The sequence below is a fragment of the Agelaius tricolor genome, unplaced genomic scaffold, assembly GCF_023055355.1.
Source record: "Agelaius tricolor isolate 1412-34295 unplaced genomic scaffold, bAgeTri1.0.p SCAF_31, whole genome shotgun sequence".
NCBI classification, from domain to species: domain Eukaryota; kingdom Metazoa; phylum Chordata; class Aves; order Passeriformes; family Icteridae; genus Agelaius; species Agelaius tricolor.
In genome coordinates, this window is record NW_027269291.1 from 1,646,126 (window position 1) to 1,670,045 (window position 23,920).

Below are 23,920 nucleotides of genomic sequence, written 5' to 3' on the forward strand. Positions count from 1 at the left end.
GCTCACAGGAAAAAAAAAAAAGTGTCCCAAAAGCTCCTTCCCCTCCAGTGTAACCTTTGCTGGCTCATGACCTCAGCTATGTCACTTTTTGAGTTTATGGGGACTTTAATTTGTGGAAGTGAAAGTCCCTGCACTCCAAGTCAGGGAAGGGTGGCAGAACAGGCATCTGCACGAGCTGGATGCTGCCAGATTGCAGTGGGGAGAGTGACAGGGATCTGGAAGTTCTGGGCTGAGAAGGAGTCTTGTGGAGGTGTTTCTGGATGAGTCACTGCCCTGGGGAAGTGCTAACCCCCTAAGCATATGCTCCTTCATTTGAAATTAATTAGTATTCAAAGGAGCACATCTCCTGGCTCCTCCTCACTGCTGCCCCAGAAATCTGGAAAATGCCTCCACCCCCATGTGACGATGTGAACATCATCATCAAAAGGGAGTAATAAAAAATTCAAAGAGCTATAAACACAGCAATGAATTTTTAATCATCCGAAACACTAAACCACTACTGCTTTGGAATTATAAAATGTCAGTGCTCTGTGAAGGACAACCAGGTTACAGGGAGGAGAGATCTGAGAGGCCAGAGCACGATGAGGGGTGGACGTGTCTCTGCAGAGGCACAAAGCTGCGAGGCTGTGCCATGAAAAGAGGGGACACTCACGTTCATTTTCCTTCGACACCGGGAGAGGTTGAGGAGCAGCGACACCTTCAGCTCACGGAAGGTTTTCAGGTCTTCTCCAAACCCTTCTCTGGGGAATTTTTTCAGAGCGTACTGGTAGCGCTGGGCAGCCTCTTTCACTTTACCTTTCTATTAGAAGAAAAACGTGTCAAAACTCATCCTTGGGTTGAGGGTACCTCCCTGCAGAGAATTCACTCACCAGCCCAACCAATGTTTTAGGTGGCTAAGGAAGCACAACTTCACTACTTAGCTCTTTCCTAGAAAAGAAGGGCAGAACATTTGATCAAGGGAACATCTGAGCTGGAAAGGCAGATGCCTTGCACAAGTTGAGATCTCCCACTTCATACAGGAGCTGTCACGCTACAGCAGGAAAGGTGGAGAAATGGTGTTAACTCGATACAACTCCATCTGGCTCTTGGCTGGATGGTCTTTTGAGCTGGGTGATCAGTTACCCATTCCTGGAAAACACTCTCCACCCAAAGCTTAATACACATCCAGGAGGGCAAGGAACACAAATTGTGGGACTTTGGGTGGAGCTCTGGGGCTCAGAGAAGCCTCTGCAATAGCAAAGACAAATGTTACAGCACTGCTGTGGCTCTGAACTTGGACAAACAGGGTGAGATTCACCTCCCGGGACTTCAGATGTTTAAAACTCTACATCTAAGTCTGTTAAGTGGGTCCTGTTTATAATTATTGGTATGCAACAGTCACCTTCAAAGGTGACTCATCTCTGCTATTTTGGGCAACTAATTTTGGGATGGGAAGATGCGCACCCTGAAGGGGGGCAGCCGACAGGCAGGGTGAGAGAAAGAGGGCAGGATGGGATCTAGGACACACACAGTTCCTCAGGACACAGACATACATTTTGCAGCTACAAACAGTGATTTTTAAAAACCTGTAGACTCAGGTTTCTCAGCTGTATCATGTATCTCTGGCACATAACTCCTACTACAATGCCAGCTTTGCCTATTTTCTGCTTCACCCTTAAAGCCTCACAGTGAATCATTGTTGTACTTGCACAATTTCTGTGTGTGTGCAAATCCCCAGGTTTGAAAGACTGGCTTAAAACAAACAGAGAGCAAAAAAAGACTACCTAACTGTAACAGTGGAATGCCTCCCATGGGCTAAAGGGCATGACAAAGCCAGCTGTGTCCTGACAATCTGCTCTCATTGCAAGAAGTTTAGTCTGGGAGTTTTTCTGGGGTATTCTATCCTGTTGCCTTGATCTCCAACAGTGAGCTCACTAGGTAATGACAAGGCTGCCAGACCTGATGCAATGACAGCAGCACTCCCAACAAACACTTAGGTCCTGCTGTTTTCAAAGAAGAAATGAAGTGCTGGCACTAATCCAATGCAACTTGGCTTTGCTTCAGCTTTGTTACAGATTTGGGCAACCAATCCCCTCTTCTCCAACCCCACTAACCAAAACCAAACAGTTTAGAACACAAGGAATGCTGTGAGTGGGAGCTTCTACTTGCCATGGGTTAAGGCAGCAGCATTAGGATCACAGAACCTTTTAGGCTGGGGAGAACCAACCACTGACTGAACACGGTAAAACCTCACATTAAGTGATGCTGCAAGTTGCATCTGTTCCCTGTTCCAAACCCACCCTTCTCACCTTATAAAACATGTCTCCCTCCTCCATCAGCTTGCTCAACAGGATGATCATGATGTCTGGTTTGGAGGTTGCCATTGCCCAAGTTGCTGGACCTGTAGTGTACAGGATGCATGATGGGTAAAGAACTCATACAATGCAAGGGTGGTAGGAAGCTGGGTGGAAAAAAATACCCTGGGGTGGGAATTTCTGCTGGAGAGAACAACTTGGCATGGTCAAAGGGCAGAGTGCTCCAAAGGACTGAGCTGACAACTCCTCTGACACCTAAATTAATGTCATCCCCCTTGCAATGGTTCTCCTTTGCAGTCATTAAGGCTAATCCCAATGGTCTGGGAAAGCATGGAGCGGTTTCCACAAGAGGGCAGTGCTGAATATGGGACATGCTGAGATGGGGGAAACAAACTGTATTTAAAGGAAAAATCAGAGTGGTTACATAAAAGCATTTCTAAACTCAAATCTATGGAAGTGTACTAGGGAATCTGCAGTTTGACTGTTGATAGGTGGTTTGTGGTTAAGTGGACTGTGATTTCCAGCTTCACAAGATGTGAAAGACTAGAGTAGAAAATCCATTAAGGCAGAAAAAAATTACAAAGGGAAGGTTGTGTGTAAGTGCTGCTGGTGCTGAAGGCATCACTGGGCTGGGGGCACTGGCTCTGCACAGGGGCCACCCTGCAGAGCCAGCTCCTATCTCAAGGACTAATACTGGGAGGGAAGGGGTGGCAAAAATTTGAGGACAGCTCATTAGTGTGGGTGAAGAGTAAGTGAACAATATTCTATAAGTAGATTCAGTACGTTTTGGGGGAAGGAGGTTAGTTTTTGAGTTCAAGTTATTCTCTGCAACAGTCATTAAAAAAATTATTTGAAGGTGAGGTAAATTAAAAAGATTAGAGGTGTTGGGGACGCATGCAGACTAAATCAAACAGGATAAAGCAAGGCTAACAAAGCTATCAGATCGAAGCTGATGCTGACAGCAATGAGATATACCTCGTGGGCGACTCGGTAACGTCTGACAACCTTCAAAGAAAGGAGAAAACAAGAAGTTGTAGGAGAGAGGGGGGAAAAAAATGGATGAAGGTGAAAAAAAAAAAAAGAAAGGAAAAAAGCAGCTGTGAGAGGCAGGCAGCGAGGAAGCCAATGCACCAGCAAAATCCCCTTTCACAGGAAAACGTAACGTGAGCGGCTGTGTGGCGCAGTGCAGGTACACTGAGGTCTGGAAGCATACACAGAGCAAGTGAACGCAGCAGCTCACAGCAAGGCATGGACAGACTACACTTGGCAACTCAGACTAGTAAAGATAGAAAAAGCATTACCAGAGGAAAGACCTTGCCAAAGAAACAGTTGTTTATTGATTAACTTTTGCTAAGTAATACGACAGGTAAAAAAATAAAGTCCCCATTTTACTAAAGAGAACCAAGTGGTCCTGACTCGCCGTCTGCCTTCGGAGCGTGAAGCAGCGGCTGGGCCTGAGGCTGCCTCTGGGTTATACTTGTATTTTTTAGGATGCTAGCCCCACTGTTTGAGTCCTGACTAAGCACAGAGCTGATGGCAGTGTCCCCCCATTCCTACCTATCTTTGCTCCTTTCTTCAGGAGGGTGACGACAACCGAGGTGTTGCGGCATCCCACTGCTCTGTCGAGGGGCCGCATCCCGCTGTAGTCAACGTGCTCGATCATGGCCCCATGGTCCACCAGGAACTGAACCTGCAGTGAGAAGCCCAACAGTCAGTTCTGTTCTTGGCTGAGACCCCCACACACTGCTGGGGATGTAGGATCAGCAGGAGCTTGCTCTTCTCCACTGCCTGGGCTAAAAGCGTCTCCACGGTGTCTGAGTGTACATTGTGGGAAGCAGGTCAAGGGAGGGGATTCTGTCCTTCTGCTCCATTCTGGTCTCTGGTGAGAATGGAGAGCTGTGTCCAGCTCTGGGGTCCCAAGCACAGGAAGGACATCAGCCTGTTGGAGCAAGTCCAGAGAAGGCCATGGAGATGCTCCAAAGGCTAGAGCATCTCTGTTAAGGAGGCTGGGAGAATTGTGATTGTTCAGCCTGGAAAAGGCAAGGCTCCAGGAATACCTTAGAGCCCCTTCCAAAGGGGCTCTAAAAAGGTTGGAGAGGGACTTTGGACAAGAGCCTGGAATGACAGAACAAGGGGTAATGGCTTTAAATTGAAAAAAAGTAGGTTTTGACTGGATATTAGGAAGAAATCCTTCCCTGCAGTGGTGGTAAGGCCCTGGCAGAGGGTGGAATGAGATTGTTCTTAATTCCCTTCCAACTCAAACCATTCAGGGATCAGCTTCTGTGGAAGCACCTTCCCATACGGAGGGCCAGGACTACATGTGTTTACTGCTACACCAAGCTGAACTGTTTGATTTTATGGCTTTTACAGCAAGTTCCCCTTTTCTCTGGGTGTGCCACAGCCACTCACCACCTCAGCGTCGCCGTAGAACGCGGCCAGGTCCAGCGGCGTGCGGCCGTTCTTGTCCGCGTGGTCCGTGGCAGCTCCGTTCTCCACCAGGGAACGCACCACGGGCAGGTGGCCCTTCAGGCAGGCCCAGCTGAGGGCTGTCAAGCCCTCTTTGTCCATCAGAGAAATGGAGGCACCTGGAAGAACAAGCAGCAGTTCACTGCAGAGCTCTCCAGTGTTTAGCACTGTTTACCGCAAACCCTCTGCTCAGCAATGACAGCTTGTTTTCAGAGAGCTCTGTACATAATTATTAATTCCTTTATTAATGTTTCTCCCACCACAGATCCCACCCTCTGTGGCAACTTCAAATACACTTGATGGGAACTGTGGCAAATGAGTTGATTCACACCAAGCTGCAAACTTTTTCACGCCTACCTCTGCAGGCTTTCCTGGCAAACATCTGAGTAGCATGGTAGATCTGACTTCCCTCATCTGAGACATCATCTTTTTAACTGCCTATTTTTTTTTTAAACTTAATCCAACCCCATTCCAGCCTGTGTGAGTCAGAGATGAAGACCATTTTGCTGTTTCAGCAGGTCACCATGGGGAATTAAGTCAATTCAGCTCAGTTCTCCTAAAAAAGCACATATTTTCCCTTCTTCACTCCCCTCCCCTTTACCCAAAAGTACACAATTTCCAGCAGTATTTCTCCCTGAACTTTACCCAATATAAATACAACGTTGTGGGATACACTACTGCCAACTGCAAGCCAAGGAGAGAGGAGGACTTGACGTTTTCTTGGATGAGGAAATGGCGCTGCCATACCAACGGGTCAGTATTGCTCCACACGGCATATGGATACGGATATGAGAGCTGAACAGCAGTTTTAACTGAACACTCCTCTTCATGGCATGAAGACAACTCCTGTTGCCATGGCACAGCCATGGCTCTGGCTCTGAAGAGTGCAGAGATTATCTGTACCAGCTCTGCTCCTCCGAGGAGCTGCGGCTACCTGCGGGATGCTCCTGCCAGCAGCTGGGATGAATTGAGGCTGCAGTGCTTTTCTCCTGGAGGCAAACTCTAAACCTCCCAGCATGAGATTCCCTGCCTCTAGAATGTTCAGCAAATGTGGGCGTGATGTGAATTTCCTGAATGTTCCCGTTCATCCCAGCTGACACATCCCTGGTCTGCACAGGTTGCTCAGCTGAAAGCAGACTGAGAGGTCTCCCTGCTGGCACAAACTGTTAGTGGTGGAGTACAGCATGGCAATGTTTGCTCCAGGTGTGTTCAGAAACCTCTGGCCAGAGCTCCCAACACAGCGTGGAGTGTCAGTGAGGGGAGGAGGCACACAGCACCTGGAGCCATCAGGAATGCCAAGGTGGGACACGGGCTGCAAGGTACAGGCTCAGAGAGGACAATGCAGCATCACAGACTCATCTAGGTTGGAAAAGACTTTAGCATTATTGAATCCAACTGTTCCACCAGCACTGCCAAGCCCTCCACTAACCATGTCTCCAAGTGCCACATCTTTAAATCCTTTAAATCTCTCCAGGGATGGGAGCTCCATAACTGCCCTCAGCAGCCTGTGCCAGGGCTGAACAACCCTTTCATCCCTCCCCTAGAGCAACTTGAGGCTTCTTCCTCTAGTGCCTTATTTCCTGGGAGTAGAGCCTGACCTCCATCTGGCTGCTCCCTCCTGCCAGGAAGCTGTGCAGAGCCAGAAGGTCCCCCCTGAGCCTCCTTTTCTCCAGGCTGACCTGCTCCCAGGTCAGGGAGCTCCTTCAGCCACTTACTGTGCTCCAGACCCTTGCCCACCTCTGTTTTCTTCTTTGGACATGCTCCAGCACCTCAACACATTGCCAGTGTTTTCTCACGTTGCCCACACTGCGTCCAGGAGCCATTCTGAAGCTGTGGGAAAGCCCCTTCAGATGATCTTGAGCTGACCCAAGCCCAAATTTTGCTCGGGATAAACCCGGAGCTGGTGTGGTGGGATGCACCACAGCTGGTCCCCAACCCCTCCCAGCCCGTGCTCTGACCTTGTGCAAGCAGGAACTCCACAGTGCCCAGGTGTCCCTCGGACGCGGCCATCATCAGAGGCGTCCGGCCCTGCTTGTCTGCCATGTTCACATCAGCACCGTGTGTCAGCAGGAGATCCACAATCTGCAGCACACAAAGCCAGGGTTACACATGGAGACACAGCTGAGAAGATGCCAGAGCCAAGGAAGAGCAGAACAGACCCCACATTCTAAAAATTCCCACCCCTACAGGCATGGTGGCCTCTGGGATTGCTGGATGGATGATTGAGGATTATGAAAATGAAGGGAGGTATAAGGACAGGAAAAATATTCTGGTAAGTCATGAGCATCCCGTTTGCTTCTCAAATGGTGAGATAACCAGGGAAGCTGTGGCTGCCCCATCCCTGGAACTGTTCAAGGCCAGGCTGGATGGAGCTTGCAGAAACCTGGTATAATGGAAGGTATCCCTGCCCATAGGAGGGGGATGGAATTAGATGATTAGATGATCACTATTCCATCATTCTATGATAACACAGGACTTGGGCAAAGCTGTCTGCAGCCAGCCAGAGCTTGGGGTGACAGAAGAACCAGCATCACTTCTTTTTGCTCTGACCACTCCCCAAAACAGCTGGGGCTTGTCTTCTCCATGCTTATTCCAGCAAGACAGAAGGGACGGTGGCCTGACCCACTGACCTGCCAGTGTCCCTGTCTGACGGCGCTGAAGAGCGGCACGACCCCGCGGCGGTTGGGCTGCGCCACGGCAGCGCCCTGCTCCAGGAGCAGCCTGCACACCTCCAGCTTCCCGCGCCCCGCCGCCGCCGTCAGAGCTGCACGAGACAGGAGAGAGGTCAGGGACAGAGCCACGCGCTCACTGGAGCGCGCTCCGCTACCTGGAAATGGGCCTTTCTCCTGGATGGGGCCTGAAATGTCAAAGCTGTCTCATGGCAGGAAAAAACCAACAAAGAAAATGGGCTGGATTGGTACAGCTTCCACTCTTTATTATGGTTACCTCAAAGGTCAACTCTTCCATTAAAAGTTTGCGTAATGTCACAGAACGAGGCTGTTTGGGACAATCAGCTTTTACTGTTTTCTGCAAGTCACAGTGAAATGGGATGAGAACCCCAATAAGTATAAAATAATCTACAGGCACTCGTGGCTGAGGTTCAAGTGGTGTCTGAGGTTCAAATTGACTGAGGTTAAAGGTGTGATTTAGGTTCAGGTTTAGCTGCAAAGAAATGTGATCATGATTTCGTTACTGTTTTCCCTAATGCCAAAGCCACAGGCCGTGAGGCCAAATGTATCTGAGAAGGGGCACAATATCCAGAGAAAATAAAATATCCAGAGAAAATGAAGGTCTTCAGGTACTTGACAAGACCTTCTGCAACCTGGCATTGCCTCATGCCACCATGAGTACAAGGGAGCAAGTGAGGGATCAAGCAGGAGGCACTGACAGATCCTGCCAGCCACTGGTATCAGTCACATTTGTGGCTTTTCTTTGTCCAAGCAAGCACAGAGCAGTGTAATCCAGATGGAGGACTTTTATTTTCCACATTCCACTTTAGTCTGTAGATCTTCGAAACCAGGGAAACAACTGGAAAGCAAAACAGATGGATTTGTTCACCTGTTTTCCAAAAAGAACACTATTTCTGGGCTTTGTTTCTGGCCAGGGCTGATCCTACCAGCCAGGGTCTTTGTGCAAACCCAAAAATATCTCCCATTTTCATATGCCCATGATATTACAGGTGGGTAGAAGCAACACCTGAGAGCTCTTTCCCTGACAAAATGTGCTCTGTTAACTCAGAAGCGTGGTGGAGTTAGAGAACACATATTCAATCTGAAAATAGTTCCAAGTTCAGGACCTGCCGGTGGCTTGTTTCAGTGTTAATTTTAGACCTTCTGGTTCCTCCCTCTCCCCAACTTTCTGTGCACTTCAGCACAGCTTCACTGGCTCCACGTTCTGCTGCTTCTGGTAGGAGTTGGAGCAGAAGGTGGGAGTCTATTTCTGACTGATGTCGCTTGTTTTTTCTTTGAAATACATTTCTGTGGGTTGGCTGATTACAAGGTGTTGATGGGTTTCCAACTGCAACACTGTTAATGGTGTGGGATTTAATTAATTCTCAATTCTCTTCCATATTATGGCTGAATTTTCTTCTCTTGGGGTTGAGAGACACCAAGAGTTAAATGAAAAATCATTTTGCTGCCACAAGCAGAACGTTCTGCAAAATCTATAATCAGATCCATGTGGGTTTTAAACGTAAGCTACAAATATAGAAGGAAGCAGAGGGATTGGCATGCAGGGCTGCTGGGTTCCACTGCTAAACCTGCCTGCACTTGAAATGTTGCAGGTTAATTTGACGTATTTTACATCAAAATTACTGATGTTTGCAACAATGAAAATATTGTGAATCACTCCTGTGTTTGGTGTTTGTTCTTCGGAGAAGACTTTACAGAAAAGGATGATTTGATCCATTAATTGTCTACTTTCCTTTGCAATTCCTTCTGCCTGTAGTGACCCATCTTTCTGCTGCTCTGTTCCTCAAGGTCCAAGCAACTGGAGTGGGTATGTGGCTCCAGCCTGTCCTTTGCAGCTCGAGCTCTGGGGAAGCTCAAAAGCTCCTGTGCCACTGAGCAGCCAGACCTTGCTCCTCCAGGAGGAGTTAAGGAGGATGAAAATGGGCTGGCTTGAAGTTCCACAATCTGCTGGAAAGCTCCCATGGCCCAGCACATCTGAGGTGAAGTCCACTGAGCCCAGCCAAGGAGCAGCAACCAGGATGCAGCGCTGGTAAACAGGAATTGTGCAGCTTTTCCATGAGGATGTAGTTCCAGGACCACTCACCGTGCAGTAACCAAGTCCTGGCATAAACACCACACAACAACTGCTGTGTTTCTCAAAACAGCTCAAGCTGAGCCTGAGACTGGGTTCAGGTGTGGATGTGCCCATCTCCATCAGCAAACCACAGCCTCCTACACCAGGGATCTGCAACAGTGTGTTCTGTTTCTGCTGCTGTGTTTTCTTGTAGAAAAAACAACTTTATCTGGAGAAGGAATCATTAAGCTGCTCCTGTCCAGCATGTGTATCTGTTTCACAGCCTGGCAGCAAGACAAACACTTGGATGGAGATGTTTTTTGCACCTCCAACTCTGATGGAGATAGCATAAGTGACTCGGACACTTTTCTGCTGGGTTTTGATGTTAGTTCTGTCCCAGGGGGAAATGCTCCATCTGGAATTGGCTGTAGTGTGCTGTCAGCAATTCCTAAACTTATGATGTCACTTGGCACTGCCATTTGGATGATATCAGGCTGATATCATTTGGTTCTGCTCTGTGGAAGATGAGACATGAGCAACAAGTATCAAAACTCAGACAAGCCAGGATTCAGATTTTCAGAGCCGATTGCTATTTTTAGGTGGAAACCTGCATTTGTCTCCAAATTTATTTAAACTCTCTATTTACTTTTGGGAAAAATAAATAATACAGTTACGTGAAAGTGAGTCTTGAGAGTTTCATATGAACTTACAGACTTGTTTCATGTAGATAAAAGGCTGCTCAATTTGGTGGTTGACTCATTTTTGCTCATTTTCTCATCATACCTACTACCAATTTTAATGTAAAAGTGCATATGCCTTTGAGATGGCTCCCCACTTTGTGTGTGATTTGTCAACCCCAAATCCACATTCCCAACTGTCCCAGTTAGTCAGAAACCCCTCTCTGACAGAGAAACTCCAAGGTGTCTGGTTAGTCCAGCTTTTTGCATTTTGGGGGGCAGAGGTGTGGCACAACAGAGATGGAAACAGGCAGGCTGGGAATGCCAGAGATACCCAGGGAAGGGAAGGGAAGGGAAGGGAAGGGAAGGGAAGGGAAGGGAAGGGAAGGGAAGGGAAGGGAAGGGAAGGGAAGGGAAGGGAAGGGAAGGGAAGGGAAGGGAAGGGACAGCTTCTACAGAAATCACCTGTCTCTCCCCAGAGGCTGTCAAAGCTGTTGATCTGTGCTCTCTCCACCTCCTCTTCATCTTTTTCTGGAAGATCGAGCAGGTAGGAGACGATCTGAAACAAAACGATGTGTCAGATCATGAACTTGAATGTGTTACACAGGAACTGCTGACACCACCACACGAGCTGCTTGTAATACACAGAAGGAAGGGAACAGTCTCTGCCTGGCACCTTGAGATGAAGGAAATATTCTTTCTGAGATTAATCACTGAACTTGCTGCCCTGTACAAGCAAAAAAACCTTACCAAGTGTCTTGATATGATGGCACATGATGAGGCTTGGTAGGGTCAGCTCCCTGTGACTGTGTCTGTTCTCTTGGAGATGACCTGGTGTGTGCAGTGGGTGCACCTCCTGGAGGAGGTGAGGCTGACAGGAGGTATTTGGTAGGAAAGAAACTCATTCTCAAGGAAAGGAGAAGGAGCTGTGGGTTGCTGGGGCTCTTTGGAGTACTAATGGCAGTGGTGGGCTTGGCACTGGCTCAGCGGTTGGACTCAATGACCTTAATGGTCTCTCCCAACCTAAACTATTCTATATATCATTTTCCCCATCATATATCTTTGTCAGGATGGCAGGAGGAAGCTCTCTGGCTCTTCTCTCCCTCGACACACAGTCCAAAGTTACATTTCTCACACTCCCCATCCATGCTGGAGGAGCGGTGTAGGCAACGTGTGCCCATCCATCTTATCCCTGCTTAAAAATTTACTCCAAAAGTTTATTCTGACAACTTAAATAAAGGCTTGTTATCCTTCCTCTCCTGGATGCCTGCCCAGACCACAGGGTTTGCCAAGGGATCTGTGAACACTGGGACAGGGAGGAAGAGCAGGACAGAAGTACCCTGCACTCCACCTCCAGACGTTCTCTGGTGAGTGGGCAGGAAAAGGACAGCCCTTGGTTTCCCTCCCTGAGGAGGCAGAGTAGGTCCTACCTCGGTGTAGCCCATGCTGGCAGCAGCAATCAGGGCCTGCTGGATTGCGTGGCTCTTCTTGAACACTCCCTGCTGCTGGCCAGCCATGCTCCAGTCACACTGGATCAAGAACTTCACCACCTCCAGGTGTCCCCTGAGAGCAGCATGGACCAGGGCACACTGCCCGTTTTTGTCCAAATGATCCACCTTGAAAAGAGATGAAACGATACAATTAAACAAAATCATGAGCAACGCGTCTTGGCTTCTTCAAGAGTTTCCAACCCCTGTTTCAAAATAATGCCACATGTGCAAAATGGGCATTTTTCTGGTAAACTATCACTTCCATGACCAGAAAACAAACATTTCCAAAGCAATGTCCCAGGCTCTGGCATTATCTTGGCCACAAATGTTTGCTGTGGGGAAAATATCATTACTTTTTTTTAGGTTTCTCCAGTTTTCTTCAAAAACTCAAAGACTACAAAAATATTTTTTCTGTTGTGTCCTGATGTCCAGCATTCAAATTTTCTTGTGCATTGAAATAATATAACCTGGCCCTGGACATTTCTAGGGATCCAGGGGTTCCACAGCTTCTCTGGGAACCTGTGCCAGGGCCTGATGCTAAATTACAGTTATACAATACAGATGAGAAATATTTAATATATTATAACACATTCACATCAATAATATATCAACATTTCTCTTTTTTCAACTCCTTCAGTAATCAGTATTGCAATTTCCTGCAAATATCTGAGTCTTCAAACTACACCAAACTGTGTTTTGGAGTATTTCTCAGTAGTGTTAGGGATATTCAAGGAAAACTACGAGTGGCAGGACTTATGTCACTAAACTCTCTCAAAATGTCCAACAAAAGCAAAATTCTTTTTTTCCTTCATACCATCCCCACATTATTACAGACAACACAACCCAGCAAGATCTAAACAGTCCCTCAGTCATCCTGACATCCATACCAAAACTACATAAACCCATATTTTGCCTTTTGAACTAAAATTAAAGATATAGGGAAACCACAAATTGTTTCCAGGAGGCTCCACTTCAAAAATCAGCATAATTTTCTTCTTCAACAAAGTATTTTGACTTGACTCATAATATACAATTAAAACTCCACTCATCACAAAGCTAAACAAAGGGGATTTTTCTGGGACAAGTCTGATGAAAATTTTAGGAGAATGTGTCTCAGGGAGATATTTAAAGAATGTTTTGTGCTGGAAAAGCAGCGTTGCCATTTTAACCTTGTGAAGTTCAAGGATTTCTCCAGAACATCCTTATGCAGGTCACCAGTGCAGCTCCTACCTCAGACCTGAATTCCAGACACCAATTAGTGACTCTCAGGAGTTGCTGTCAATGTGGGACTTTTAAACCCACTACATTTCAGCAGAAAAAAAAAAAACAACACCAAAAGCAGCTCCTGCCTTCATCTGCTGGAGGATGCTCCCTAGCAAAGCATTCCATGTCCTGCCTGCAGCTCCTACCCAGCCTTGAGCCAACGTGGAGCAGCTCAGATCAGCTCTTGAGCACTGTGGCTCCCTTACCTTGGCCCGTTTCTTGCACAGCAGCACCACGATGCTCAGGAAGCCGGCGGCAGCCGCGTAGCCCAGCGGGGTCAGGCCGCTCTCAGAAGCGGCGTCAACGTTGGCCCCAAACTCCAAGAGCAAGGCCACCATCTCTGCGTAGCCCAGGTGAGACTGGACGCACAGGACGGGGGCGTTGTTCAGAACTTCCGTCCGGTAATTCACATTTGCGCCTCCCAAAATCAGCAGCCGACTGACCTGTGCATGAAGGAGAGCGTTAGGCTGGGCTTTACAGAGAGACAGGAGAAAGCAGGGCCTCTTCACACCTCCAAACAAACAGCAAAGGACATAAAATGCTGAGCAAAGCCATCTGCCCAATAGATGGTCCCATTTGATGCAGATGGAGCAGTTTAATCATTTCCCAAGTGGCTGGAAACGGTCTGAAGGCTGCTGCCACACTTTGTCTTGGAACAAAGCCACTCCAGCCCTGCTGCAGTATCTGGGGACGTGGAGGGGATGGGGAATCAAACCACACAGCTGGAGAGAACTGTACTCAGCACTCTTCCCAAGGGATTTCTCTTGAGGGTTGGCCTGGCTGTCCCACTGCACGGCTCCCTTTGCCCTTGGCACCAGAGGAAAAGCCTGCACCTGATGCTTGAGGGTGACAAGGAAGGGACATGGGGACAGACACTGAGCTCACCTGGCCTGGCTGGCAAGGACCTGGGATAAACATCCTCCCACGTGAGAAAACAATTCCAAACCTGTATCTCTTGTCTGAAATCCCTTCTGCTGTAGAGATGGGCTCACCTAACTCAACACATTCATGTTACCAATGCAAAAGAAGAGCCTGTACCAGCACATGTGCATGTGCTGTTGGATTTGGGGTCACCTCACAGTTCATGCCTATCTAAGCCAGAGCCCTTTACAAGTTCCAACATCAGTTATCACATTCCACATCTTTGGAATGAAAAAATCCCATTCTGCACAGGCACAAACTCACTGTTTGCTCATTGAAATAAAAAGGAGATGCTTTGTCACAGTAGTGGAGTTGATGTGGAGTTTTTTAGCTCACATGGTAGAAAAATCTCAACTGACTAAAGGCCTCTCCTCAGCTCAGGACAAACACCCAGCAAGCTGCTCAGCCTGGCCAGGACACTGGACATGGCTCCTGTGAATACTCTGCATGGTCACTGCCCATTGCTGGAGCTTCTTGGGTGAATTCTGAACCCCCCAGCTCTCCAACTTTTCCTCCAGTACCAAGCCTATTGATGGAGCTTCTTGTCAGAATTCTGAACCCCCCAGCTCTCCAACTTTTCCTTCAGTACCTTTATGTTTGGGGTGTAGAGATTTCTCAGAGATGCCAACGCCATTGAAAGACCTTCAGTACTGTAGGAGATCCAAAGCCCTTGCAGGATGGAGGAAGATACCCCAACTTTTTTACTCAGACCCTGAAAAAGAGAAAGGAACTTAGATCCACACTTACAAATCTGCTCAGTTACACTGGGCAGACCCTCCTGGTCTCTGGACTTCAAAGGAGTTTCAGGACAATAATGACTGCACCCAAGATAATGTGACAATTTGCTGTATCTGACCTTCACAGTCAATTAATAAGCTTGCAGAAAATTACTTGTAAAGGTAAAGTAGCCATGTCCAAGGTTGAGGAAAGGCAGGTTTTAAGTGTGAGCAACCAGATCCATTCAACACCCTCACAAAATGCGATGTTAGAAACACAGATTGCTGCTTTTTTTCTTTAAATAAAGTACACAGTATCTGCTCACAGTGAGATAAATTCAGGAGCTTTCAACCACAGCCTGGTATCTTGTACCAGATTGTCTCCAACTCTTCTAGTTCGTGTCCATGACCAGGTTATACATAGTATATTGAAGGTCTGGCATATTTTCCAGCACCCCTAATTGGCAGAACACAGTGAAGCAGGTTTCTCCCTCCTGTGGAAGGAGCCATCATTTCTCCATAGCCGACAGATGGGAGTGAACAGCTGGATGGAAGAGCAGAGGGGTGGGATGGCAATTCCAGCAGGAGCCACGCTGTCAGTGTGCCCTGAATGCTGCTGCTCTGACACTGATTTCCCACGACAGCCTGCTGGTTCCATGGAAACTGCACAGGCATCTTGCACTGCACCTTTCATTCTGTCCCGACATGCAAACCCCGCATTCTGCTCCCTGGCACGCCGGGTGGTCACTGCAAAGCAGCAGGGTCCCAGGTCTGGCTGGTGTGCCTGGCATTGGGATGGTGCTGGTGCCACAAAACCTCAGCACAAGGTGGGGTTTCTTTCCTCTGAAGGAGGATGTGTGGGAATCATCATCCCAGCCCCTTGCTGGGCTCGGCTGCAGCCTCTAATTCCTCTGTGTGAAAGATAATCTGCAGCATCACCCTAGCCATCAACAGATTTGTCATCTGAAACGGTTTTGTTACCAAAAGAAGCAATAGATTAGACAAGCTCTTATAAATAACAGCTCCATGTACTTGTTTCCTTAAAATTCAGGGAGCTAAACCACAAAAAATACCTGCTTGTGTTGAGGGAAAGAGAGGTCAGGAATTTGAGCCACTGTTAAATGCTGCTTTTGAAATGACACAAGACATTAGAGGTCAATATTAAATTTCATGAACTCAGAATGGTGAAATTGGAAAGGGAAAGCATTTTTATAACAAACAGTTAAAAGAATTTAAAAATAGTTATACTACTATCAAGCCCATAAATAAGTTGCCTGAATCACCATCAGGAAAAGGAAAAGGGTAGATATTTTGAGAATAGCCCTCTGAAGATAATCACAGATGCTATAAAAATCTTAACTGTTGCATTAGAATATATATATACACACTTAGATATTAGTGCAAGACATAAAAGGTGACATTTACCCCTTAAAGAAAAAGTACATTCAGCACCATTATCATTCAGTTACCATTCAGGCAAAAGCCTGTCCTACTTCTCATTTTTCAGCTCATATCTTCCTTTTCTAATTCTCCCTTCAGAACAGTGGGGCAGAGAGAATCCTTCAGCAAAAACAAATCCCAGCTTTGTACAACATCTACATCATACAGAGATCAGATAAAAATACAGCCTTGTTTTTACTAGTGTTAAGCACCCACAGGTCCTAACACTTTTAAGAAAATCTGCATTTCCTGTGACCTTACAAATCCACCCTCTCATTCCCACCTTCTGGTGCCTGGGCCAGCAGGAGGAATGATATTTAGTTTATGGGTCATATTGGTACTCACATCCAAGTTTGCTTTTCAGTTACCCAGGTCTTAAATGCCAGTGTGAAGAGAAGGATGGACCAATCAGCCAATTCCAACAACGATCAAATTTTCCCATTACAACCTAAATTTTCATTAGACTCTTCACAACTGCTCTTTTTTAAAGATTTCCTTTTTTCCTAGATGCTGCTACAAAAATTCATCTTTCAGAGCAAGAAGCATCTTATGGTAGAGAGCAATTTTAGGTAAGGAGGCTATCTGCTGAATTTACCATCTGAAGGAGGGTTTAATTTTAAGGATTTCTTAGGTACCACAGCCAATTTTCTAAACTCACTTCTACATGCTTCAGCAGCCTCAAGCAATCACACTTCTTACACCAACCCCATGACAAGACTGAGTGCTGCTGGTGCTGTGGATGAGGTTGGTGTAAACCTTCATCTGAATTTTTGTTACCTTAAAAATATGTGCTTTGAGAATGTGATGTCCCAGTTCAATAGTCTGCTGTCTGTTTAATTTTCCTTCTTGTCGAGAAAACCAGAAGGCAAGTAGTGTGTGGCCACTCCTAAAATCAGAAGAAAAGGTACGTCAGTATTTCTCATTACACCAACAAAACAACTTTTGAAGACAAAAATGCTAATCCTTCAACCACATCCAGCTTTGGGAAACAGATCTGGCTGAATTCTCACCTCTAAACCAACATCTAATTGCATCCTTTATTATTGGTGATCACTGACAGCTCAAAACCCCTCAGACAATGGCAAACAGCAAAAAAAAAAAAAAACCCCAAAATATTTTCTATGAGTAGATGTAAATTTAGAAACACCAGAGGTACAATGCAATGAAAGCTGAAGTGCTGCTTTTATTGTCATTTCACAGAGGCAAACCACATTTGCAAAGCTTGTAACCAACCTGAAGCCACTAGAAAATGCTATATTTTAAATATCCACACTTTGAATAAAATATCCTTTGAGTGACACCTGCACTCATTACCTTGTGGACAGTCCCATGGAATGAAACAACTTTATTGCTTTGTAAAACTCCTTCTAAACACATTCTCCAGCTTTCCCAGTAATAAAGATGCTTCTGGCAATGCCCTACCAGACTGCCAACCACAGCAAGTTAACTGAACTACACACCAAGTCCTGTTTAAGGCAAAAAAAAAAAAAATCTGACAATAACTTCTGTTGTTTTAAAGATGATTTTACGGACATTCTTAAACCTTTAAACATTTACAGATTTCCATCTTGTAATGCTGCAAGTTCAACATGGCTGAATCTTCTCAAAGATGCAAGAAGGTGATTCCCCACAGACACACAAAACACACATGATGCAGAAATGTGAAGTTTTAATACCATTTCTGGCTGAGATCAGCAAATACCTGCTACTGCAGGTGCCCCAGGCATGTGTGGATGCCATAGCAGGACATGCAGCAAGCAGAGCAGGAGCCAGAGAAGCTCCACCCTGGGACCTCAGTGGTCTGTGTGATGTTTTTTTGGTTTTACCAACAAAATTATATTCTTCCTTAAGCCTCTGGCTGATCCCAAGGGAGTCCTTTTAAGCCACTTCATTTCTGGAAGTACATAAAAATGTGACTGCACTAAAAGCAATCTAACCCCTTCCAGCCAAGGAAAATAAAATATGATATCAACTGTGGCTTTAAAAGGGCTTTTAAGGACAGGAAATGTTATTAGCTCATTCCTGTCTGGCAAAGCAAAGAAATACCTTGGATGGCCAAACATCTAGTAAATATTACACAAGATAGAAGCTTTCACAGCAGTGGGGATTTACCAGCTCATCCCCATTCAGGGATGAATACTATCCATCTCAAAATAAACTCAGAAAAAAAGTGAATGACTTCTAATGCCCTGGCCAGGTTTTTGGCAAGGTGTCCCCTGAGCCCTGCCAATGAACCTCCTTTTGGATTGGTAACACATGGATTTGTGTGAGCAGAGCCCAGTGATGCTCTGTCAGCCCTCATGGTGCTGGGAGGACAAGAATGTGCCTGCTGGAAAAACAAATGTAATAATTGTTCTTACAAGGCAAGACTTGATGCCCAGGTTTGGACAGGTGAGAGAGCACCACATCCCATTTACAGGTAATAAAACTGTTGCACTGGTGGGGAATTCTGTTGTGCTTTATTCCAAAATGCAGCTCTGTGCCTCTGCAGAGGCACCATCAACTCAAATTACTGTTTTCTGAAATGTTTTTATTGACTTACAGTACTTTCCCTCTTAGGTCATAAAAAGCAATTGAAGAAAAGCCCCTTTTTCTGCAGTCAAGCTGCTCTCCACACCTTGGCCTGGCACACGGCCCGTGCTGGGATCCCTTTGCTCCACGCTTCCCCTGACTGGAGGAAAAGCCTCTCCAGATGGTGACTCTGCCCATCACAACACAGCTCTGATGCCTCAGCTGAGTGCTGAAAACCCATCACCATGCCCTAGTGCAAGGGAGTGCCCCTGCTCCCATGCATCTGTGCTGTGAGAACCCTCCACACAGCACCAACACAAGGGACAAAACATAAAAAGCTGGGACAGAAGGGCCCTGAAAGTGCTTATAGCACCTTAAGCTAAGCCCAGCTTGTTGCCTTGCCTTCCTTTGGCTCTCCCCCTCTTTGGAATGGGAGAAGAGTGTCAGGCCTCCTGTCAGAGAAGACAGACAAATGCATTGCTCATTACACTGGTTAACCTCTGGGAATGTCCATGGGAAGGAAGGAGATACAGATCAGAAAGAAACAAGGGATAGGAAACACAGCTTGAGTGGTGCCAGGTACTGCTGGAAGTCAAGTGGAACAGCAACTGCTGGATTGAACCCAGCCCCTTTCTGCCAGATGATGAAAACCTGTAACTGCTGTAATACCCTCAGTCCATCCCATTAACCCATCAGATTCACAATGCTGTGATGGCTTTTCAGAGGGGCCAAGGTGTTCAGCTCCACCCAAAGGTTGGTGGTGTTCAAGGGGAAACAGCTTCAAACTGACAGAGAGTAGGTATAGGTTAGACATCAGGAAAACAGGCTTCCCTAAGAGGGTGCTGAGGGCCTGGCACAGGTTACCCAGAGCAGCTGTGGCAGCCTCATCCCTGGAAATGCCCAAGGCCAGGTTGGACTGGGTTTGGAGCAACCTCAGACAGTGGAAAGTGTCCCTGCCCATGGCACAGGGTTGGACTCAATAGCCTTTAGGGTCATTTTCAACACAAACCATTCCAAGGATTTATGATTCCACCATTCAGAGCCATCAGCTCCTTCCCTTTCTGGGGAGATCCTCAGGCAGGAGCTGCATCCTTCTGCTCCAGACTGTGAGAGGCTGTGCCCAAGGCCTCTTCAGCCACACCCTTCTGCCTCTGTGTTCCACACCACAGCAGAGCAAACAACACCAGCTTTTTGCTTGCTGGTTAAAAGCTCTTTGAGAATGTTTAGGAAGGCTCTGAATGGATCTGTAACTGCATTAATCCTAAGCATGAAATGAAAATCCAGAAGCTTCTGAGGTGCCTGCTCTTCACAGCAAGAGCTGAAGTGCAGCTCCTGCCTGACACACCAGTGCAGTCAGCTCCCAAACTGCTCTTCAGCTGCAGTTGGAAGGGTATTTACCTAAATTTCATTATAGACATGGCTTTGGTGTTATGAATAAGGCATGTACGAACTACTCCAGAATAAGGTACAGTATTCATGACTAATACATTACCTCTGCAATGCTTCCCAGACCTTGGCTTTCAGCTGCTTGATAAATACTTGTTCTGTCAACATTAATTGGAAACTAAACCAGACTGCAACAGCACAAGCTTTTTTTTTTTCTTTTCCTTTAATACAGCAGAGTGGCAGTAATGATTTCTACATCAAGGAGCTCAGTGAAATGATATGCTTTGAATTTCACCACTGCAGAGTTTATCATCAGAGATTTTTCTATTTTTAATGTATGGGTTTTTTTTTTTTTTTGGTGAAAAATTAATAGCTCTGCCAGCTCAGCTCCTGCAGCTTTAATCTGCTCTCTGTGCCTGTATCCACTCCTGTCATGGTCAGGAGTCTGCCTAGATGTGCACAGAGGTGTGTGTGTGTGTAGAAATGTGCATATATACAGCGTGTATATAGATAAATAATTATATATGTGTCAGCATATATGTAAAAAAAGACATAAAAATGAGTCTCTAATCATTCCAACACAGCACAATCCAGTGCACACCTACAGCAGCTCTAAGGAAGGTAAGAGAAGGCTGCACATGAGGTTATGTGGAATTATGGAATGGTTTGGGTTGGAAGGGACCCTAAAGTCCATCCAGTCCAACCCCCTGCCATGGGCAGGGACACTTTCCACTGTCCCAGGCTGCTCCAAGCCCTGTCCAGCCTGGCCTTGGACACTTCCAGGGATGCAGGAGCAGCCACAGCTGCTCTGAGCACCCTGTGCCAGGGCCCGACCACCCTGACCACCACAGGAAAGAATATTTTCCTAATATCCAATTTAAACCTACTCTCAAGTAATTTTGAAGCCATTCCCCCTTGTCCTGTCACTCCATGCACTCAAAAATAGATGCTGGATCTGATCTCCACACAAGTGTCCCTTATCCACCCAAACATGAGTCACACACAGCTCTGGGTGCAGAGCAAGATGATGCTGGGTGTTGGTACCTCAAGCACAGTCCCCAGGTGACCTCATTCCTCACGTCACAGATGGAAAAGGACAAAGTCTCACTGATAAAATGCTGGTGTGACCAAAGAGCAGTGAAACACAGCAGATTAAGTACAAAAGAAAATATTGAAAGCTTCCAAATCTGTGCATCATCTAAACTCTTCCAGTTCTCAGGTAAAAAAGATTTTAAAGAGTGTAAAATTACTCTGGTGTTAAGGCATTGCAATATTAGAGTAAAAGACAAGTAAAAAATAAATGAGAATCAGTCCTGTTCACTTCTGAACCTACCAACATCCAAATTCCCTGATTTATACCCACATCTCCCCTCTTCCAGCTAATCCCATGAAAATGTTCCCAAAGCAGGAGATTTGACACGGTGCCCAGTGAATCTGGTCTTCAAAGAGATGTGTGCTCACATTTTATTCAGCTCTGCCAAGTGTAATGTCATAACTGCAGTGCAGAGACTGATGTGTGCTCTGACAAAGCCCAGAGCCTCTCCCCTGCAGGAGGATATCTGGATGTCTGTCCTGCAGAAAGGCCAAGCTCAGCTCCAGGAGCCTCTCTCAAAGGAGCAGTTTATCACCTGAGCTGATTTATTGATTTTTTTTTGTAATGTAGTTTCCCTCTGATGTCATAACTTCAAATTAACTTGGAAGGAATTCACATTATTAAAAAAAAATTCAAATAAGATAGTCAAGGCTACTCTCTCCTGCACTGCTGGAAGATGATTTTGCTCTAAAAGTGGGTCTTCATATTTCAGGAATAAAGTACCAGGAAAAAATTCAGTAACATTTCTTTCTTCAATCAGTTTCTGGTTAATCCTACTCCTCTCTTCTTGGTGGCTCAGTGCCAGAGGATGAATTATTCTGTGAATATTTTCTTCCATTTAGATGTGGAAACGGCCCAGCAGACAGAAGTTTAAAGTCCAGAAGAGAAGGAAAAGAGCAGATTTTATGAGGACAGCAACCTGAGATACTGAATATATTCAACCCCTTGCTGCATCCCAGTGCTGAGGTTTGCATGTGTAATGAGCCAGGCAAAAGGAGCTGCTCTGCTGATGTCCTTTCTGGTGGCACTGATCACATCTGCTCTCCATCTCATCTGTCACCATTTATAACCGGTGCCTTTTCTCCTTCTCTCTTCCAACTGACACTGCAGCTGCAGCTCAGGGGAAAACCTGCAGAAAAGTCACTTCCCTGCACTGCTAAATCCCCCTTACAGATTCCCAGCTTGCTACCAGTGGCTTTAGTAATTTGTTTTTGAGCTCTGATTTCTGCATGACATTAGAAAGGGACTCCAAGACAGCTGGAGAGGGTCTGGAGCAACAGGACAAGGGGGAATGGCTTTCCACTGCCACAGGGCAGGGTCAGGTGGGATATTGGGAAGAAAGTGTTCCCTGTGGGATTGGTGAGGTCCCTGCCCAGAGAAGCTGTGGCTGCCCCATCCCTGGAAGTGCCCCAGGCCAGGTTGGATGGGGTTTGCACCCTGGTGTAGTGGAAAGTGTCCTAGGCCATGGCAGGGGTGGAACTGGATGGGCTTTGAAGTCCTTTCAACACAGATCCCTCCATGATTCTCTGGCTAGAGCTGATGTCTTGAGATGCTGGAGATGTGGAATTTGCATATGCTAAGTTTCCTTCACTCACTTCGTTGAGTTATTACCCATTCTTTTTACATTTCAAAATTACTGGGTTCCAAGTCATGCAACCAAAAAAATTTTTTTGGAAGACATATGGGACGTCTAAAAGTTGTATTCTCAGAGTCAGCACTCCATACTTGGTGAACAGATTGGGTTTGCCTCTCCAATTTACTAGAGGACATGATGATGGACTCATCTCTGTGATCCACAAATATGGCACTCAATAAATAGGGCTTGAGGGGTAAATGACAAGAGTGAGAAATGTTGTATTCTCCTTCCCTTTCACTGGGTGCAGAGGAAGTTCTGCCCAAAATGACAGCTCAGCCACCACTTCTACCACACTTCTGCCAAAATTAGAGCTGTGGAAATGATGAACAACCAGATCTGGTCATTAATTGCACTGACTGAGAACAGGCCTTGCACAAGTGCAGATGACCAGACAGCAGGCTGGGCAAGGAAATAACCTGACCTCGTGTATTTTGGTGGCATGTGGCATCCAGCCCTTGGCAAAACAACTGACAACATGTGCTTGTGGCTGTGCTGATGTGGTGAGTGCTGCCTGTACCTTGGGGCACTCAGAAAGCCCACTGGGAGCTACAGCACTCGCAGAGCTACAAAACTGGCACTCTGGAGCAATGAAAAAGACTTAGAGAGGTAATTCCAAGTGTAAAGCAATGCTAAATAATGACAGCAGCCCCTTTCCAATTTGGAAAACCTGATTACTCCATCTCTGGCCCCACAAGGTACTAGTGGGCACTGCATCATTTTTAATTTTCGGCCTAATATATAAGGAATTCAAATAAATTCTAAACCCATTATTCTGCTTCACCTTGAATTCAAACAATGCCTCTGCTTTGCTGAATTAAATCCATCCCTCATGGATGTGGAGAAAACAATTAAGAGCTATGCTGGGTTTTGGTGAACACTTGATCATTTCAGCTAGCAATCAATCTGAGTGCATTTTAAGAGCTTTTGAGAATCTTATTATAAAAAAAGAGAAAGAAAATCAATTAATCCATGCACCATAATGCCCAAGTGAGCACCATATGGAGGACTGATCTGGGGGTAATTTTTAAGAAGTTAAGACATGCAATGCAAGGACCAACTCCCCATTTAAAGCTGTTTGTTTATTCCTGAATTGCTAGAAATATCACTTTCACCAACTTCTTCTCTCTCCCAACTTTCTAAATGAATTATCTTTACACTGAGGACTGTTATTTGTCTATCAGATTCAGCATTCCATCAAAATAAAACAAAACCCCCAATTTTGCTCTAAAGCCTTCACTCTATCATTTTGCTGGGTAATACATAAAAACATTAATTTTGTGCAGG

General features: G+C 46.1%; 1 protein-coding gene across 7 annotated transcripts in view; it reads right to left on the bottom strand.

Moving 5' to 3' along the window:
* The window catches only part of TANC2 (tetratricopeptide repeat, ankyrin repeat and coiled-coil containing 2), a 146,687-nt gene that overhangs the window by 10,050 nt on the left and 112,717 nt on the right, over positions 1 to 23,920 (bottom strand). For 6 of the 7 annotated variants that reach the window (XM_071451061.1, XM_071451059.1, XM_071451060.1 and 3 more), the window contains 12 exons: positions 16,788 to 16,896; positions 14,444 to 14,566; positions 13,140 to 13,376; positions 11,611 to 11,796; positions 10,646 to 10,739; positions 7,391 to 7,524; positions 6,719 to 6,842; positions 4,704 to 4,879; positions 3,852 to 3,984; positions 3,270 to 3,299; positions 2,289 to 2,380; positions 653 to 799 (listed from right to left, as the gene is read on the bottom strand). In XM_071451061.1, coding sequence (XP_071307162.1) covers positions 653 to 799; positions 2,289 to 2,380; positions 3,270 to 3,299; positions 3,852 to 3,984; positions 4,704 to 4,879; positions 6,719 to 6,842; positions 7,391 to 7,524; positions 10,646 to 10,739; positions 11,611 to 11,796; positions 13,140 to 13,376; positions 14,444 to 14,566; positions 16,788 to 16,896 — 1,585 coding nt within the window. The remainder of the gene's footprint in view (positions 1 to 652; positions 800 to 2,288; positions 2,381 to 3,269; positions 3,300 to 3,851; positions 3,985 to 4,703; positions 4,880 to 6,718; positions 6,843 to 7,390; positions 7,525 to 10,645; positions 10,740 to 11,610; positions 11,797 to 13,139; positions 13,377 to 14,443; positions 14,567 to 16,787; positions 16,897 to 23,920) is intronic. The other variant, XM_071451058.1, reaches the window with a different exon arrangement.